Source organism: Lathyrus oleraceus, chromosome 4 (assembly GCF_024323335.1).
Source record: "Lathyrus oleraceus cultivar Zhongwan6 chromosome 4, CAAS_Psat_ZW6_1.0, whole genome shotgun sequence".
Lineage (NCBI taxonomy): Eukaryota > Viridiplantae > Streptophyta > Magnoliopsida > Fabales > Fabaceae > Lathyrus > Lathyrus oleraceus.
This window is the reverse complement of record NC_066582.1, coordinates 231,297,883-231,301,891: the sequence shown is the minus strand read 5'-3', so window position 1 is coordinate 231,301,891 and position 4,009 is coordinate 231,297,883. Positions and strand designations below refer to the sequence as shown.

The 4,009-nt window shown below is 31.3% G+C and overlaps 1 protein-coding gene across 1 annotated transcript; it reads left to right on the top strand.

Annotated features, from left to right (window-relative positions):
* Window positions 1–2,286: 2,286 nt before the first annotated feature.
* Window positions 2,287–3,408, top strand: LOC127074758 (uncharacterized). Its single transcript, XM_051016105.1, has one exon. It carries the CDS (start codon window positions 2,368–2,370, stop codon window positions 3,304–3,306), a length of 939 nt encoding a protein of 312 aa, XP_050872062.1. The 5' UTR covers window positions 2,287–2,367; the 3' UTR covers window positions 3,307–3,408.
* The last annotated feature ends 601 nt before the right edge of the window (window positions 3,409–4,009 follow it).

The window sequence follows — 4,009 nt, the reverse complement described above, 5'->3', positions numbered from 1 at the left end:
GACATTTTATTAGTTTACCATCATGAAAAAATGTAGGCTCATATTCACCATGTTTCTCACTCATAGTAGGAGTAGGTTCAATAGGTGAATCATGACCATTCATTGTTGATGCTAAAGTGCAAGTCTCATAATTTTGTGATATTGGCAAAGATGAATAAAAAAAACTTATATCAGTTTGAAACGAGTATTATTCTTTAAAATCTCCCTGAAGATGAGTATCATTGAAAAACAATTTATTTTCAAAGAATGTTACATCTATAATTACAAACATGTTTTTCTTCTTTGGATCAAAACATTTATATCATTGTTGTGTTTGAGAATATCCAACAAAAACACATTTTATAACATGTGGTTCAAATTTCATAACATTTTTATGTTCATGAAAAAAATGTGTATTCAAAAAAATTTAATGGAAAATCATTTATTACACGATTAATAGAAAGACATATTTTGAAAATATTAATCGGAGTTTGAAAATTAAGGACCTTTGAAGGCATTGTGTTAATCAAATACGAAGCTGTTAATAAAGTTTTACCTCACAAATAATTTGACACCTTATTTGTAAAAAGTAAAGCACAAGCTACTTCTAATAAATGTTTATTTTTTCTTTCTGCAACTTCATTTTGTTACGGGTGTTAGGACATGAACTTTGATGCACTATTCCAATTTTATGGAAAAAATCATCCAAAATACCATTAAAATATTATTTTTCATTATCACTTCTAAAAATTTGAATATTTATTTGGAATTTATTTTGTACCATACATACTCTTGAATGGTCATCTATAAATGTAATAAATCATTTTTTTGAGGGAACGCGTACTGATATGATTATGGTCCATTCATTGTAGTTTTTTCCATTCATCTTCGAGACATTTACTTTGAGGGAAGTTGGATAACCCTCTTAGTCATTGAAATATCTGTCAAATTCTTTATAGCCGTCATCAATCTTATTGCCATCATTGAGATTGTCGTCGACACTAGGCATGGCAACGGAGCGGGTCGGTGACGGTTTTTACCTCCCAAAACCCAACCTGGATCCTCAAACAATCCATGTTACCCGCCCCAAACCCAAACGGGGATGGATAATCAAAATCCAAACTCGTCTCAAATGGGTTCGGGTATCCCCGCCTTGCCACCATTCATTTAGTAAAATCAACTTTTTAAATATAAATAATTATTTTTTCCAAAATAAAACTACATTACAAATAATAAAATAGAACAATCTAAAAAAATTCCATACATACATTTCAAATATTTTAAATAATAAATTCAAATTAAAATATCAAAACATTGACCACATATTTAATATTTTAAATTATAAAAAATAAATAATAATGTACATAATGAAATAAACGGGGCGAGTTCGGGGTGGATACTAGTGTCTCCATTTTCCAATCCGTCCCCATATTTTATAATCGGAGTTTCCAAACCTGAACCCAAACCCAGTCAAAACGGATTTTCCCCGTCAATTTCGGGACGGGTTCGGATGGGTACCCGCGGGTACGGATTATGTTGTCATGCCTAGTCGGCACCACCAATGTTGTTATTATCATTGCCATGACCTCCACCATTTCTATTGTCGTGGCCTCCGCCATTGTCGTTGCCATGACCTCCCCCGTCGTCGCTCTCGCTACCTTGATCGATGACATTACAATAGCCTCTTCCGCAATCGATGTCAATTGGTGGAAAATCATCGTTATCATTGCTCACAATCGAACCTGTTAGGGCTAATTGCTATCAAGTAGGATATGATGTCGTTGCATTGGATCAGATCGTACGAAGTCAATTTAAGTCATCTAACGCATATTAGTCGAGCTATTATTGAGTATAGTTATTATAAAAAAAATCTTATCTTTCTATTGAGGTAATCTTATTTAAAAGTGTTGTTTCCCTATATTTTTTTTAGTTTTAATTAATTAATTTTTATCTATCTTAAACCATTTTACATAAATTGAAAGATGTATATCTTTTCAAAATTAAAATTAATCATAGTACCAAACCAACATATTTTAAATTTTAAGAGAAACAAATTATAAAACTAAACTTGGTCAAATTTTATATGAATAATAGATATTTTTATATGAATAATAGATATACTATGTACAAAATTCTCTCTCTCTCTAATCTTATCTTCCTAAACTAAATTTTTATGCATAAAAATATGACAACTTAACAAACATTATAGAAAAGCCAAACCTTGACATATTCTATTATTCAATTATTATCAAATGACATAAAGGCCAATAAATAAAACTATATATGTAAAATACTTCTAGACTTCTCTCCTCACCTCCACCAAATCTCTACCTATATAAAGAAGAAAGATTATACCATTTGTTATCTCACAATTTCTCACTCCTCACAATGATGAAAAAGCCTAGTTTAGCTACCTTTTCCACAAATCCAAAGCATTCTAGCAAATATGGTGTTAGATCTATTAGTTTACCAACTAGATCACATCCAACCACAGTTCAAATCGAAGAAGAACTAACCAAACTCAAATCATGGGAAACATCATCATCATCAAAATCCGAAACAATTTGTTTTGGTCTCTCTGGCCTTACAAGACTCTACAAATGCATAGAAGAGCTTCTGAAATTGCCATTAACACAACAAGCATTATCTCAGCACAAAAATGAGAAATGGGTCGATGAGTTGCTAGATTCTCCTCTAAGATTCTTGGATCTCTTGAGCAAAACAAGAGACGAGACTTTGTTATTGAAAGGAAAAGTCGAAGAGCTTCAATCTGTTCTTAGAAGGAGAAAAGTTGGTGATTCCGATATGGAAAACCATGTGGCTGAATATTGGAGTTTGAGAAGAAAAATGAGAAAAGAATGTACAAAATCACTTCTTTTGTTGAAACAGATTGATGGGTCAATAGGGTCATCTTATTTTTCACTAGATCTTAATAATCACTTATGTGCGATTGTAAAAGTGCTTATTGAAGCTAGTCTCATGACTAGCTCTATACTTCAATCACTTGTTGTGTTTCTTTCTTCACCAATTTTGAGATCAAAGGTTAATAAATGGTCCTTGGTTTCAAGGTTGATGCAGAAGGGTGTGTTTGGTTGCGACAATCAACATGAGAATAACATAAATGAGTTGGAAAAAGTTGATTTTGGAGTTAGTAGTTTGATGATGGAGAATTTGAGTAAAGATGCTGAGGTTGAGAAGATTCAATCTGCACATGGAAGGTTACAAGCTTTGGTTGTGGCTATTGAAGGGATTGAAAATGGATTAGAATGTTTGTTTAAGCGCTTAATTAATACTCGTGTGTCTTTCTTAAATATTATTTCTCCTTAATATGATGTTATAATATATGGAAGACATTTACAAAGGTATAGATTAGAGACATAGTTTTGTACTTTATGTTATACATTTATGAATCTTGATGTTTTTTTTTTCTTTTCCTTTACTTGTTATACTCTACTAGTATCTTTTGTTTTTGAAAGCATAGAATATAGTATAACCTCTTGTTGAAGGTAGCATCAAAATTGAAGGGCTAGTTAGTGAATTTGGGAAATGTACAAAACCTTGGGAAATGTAGAAAACGTTATTGTTTGGTTAGTCAACATTGTGGTTTCCAATTTCTTTATTCCCATTGCAATTTAGTGACTCAAGATGGGTATTGGTTTTGTGAAAGACATGGCACGTGTGAAAATAGTGAAATTTCATTCCTATGAATAGAGGCTCATTTGTATCAAGCCATGTGTCCTGCTGAAAACAGAGGAACAAATCAACAATAGTGAGAGGCGTAGCAAGAAGATTTTTGGAAATCTTTAGAGATTTTTTGTCTTGGAACCTTTCCAATTAAATATGGGACATTTCAATTTTTCATATTGATCAAAATACATTTTTCATTATTTACCCATCTTATTTTAATATTTAGTTAAAAAAAATTACTCTCTAACAAAAAGTAAAACACAAAAAAAAAAAAAACTGATAGATTATTTAAAAAATATGGTATAGTTTTTTATCGAGTTTGTCAATTTTTTTTACATTTTTA

Bases quoted from the DNA above. Each gene is read 5' to 3' on its own strand.
- LOC127074758 (XM_051016105.1), top strand. From the start codon at position 2,368: ATGATGAAAAAGCCTAGTTTAGCTACCTTTTCCACAAATCCAAAGCAT.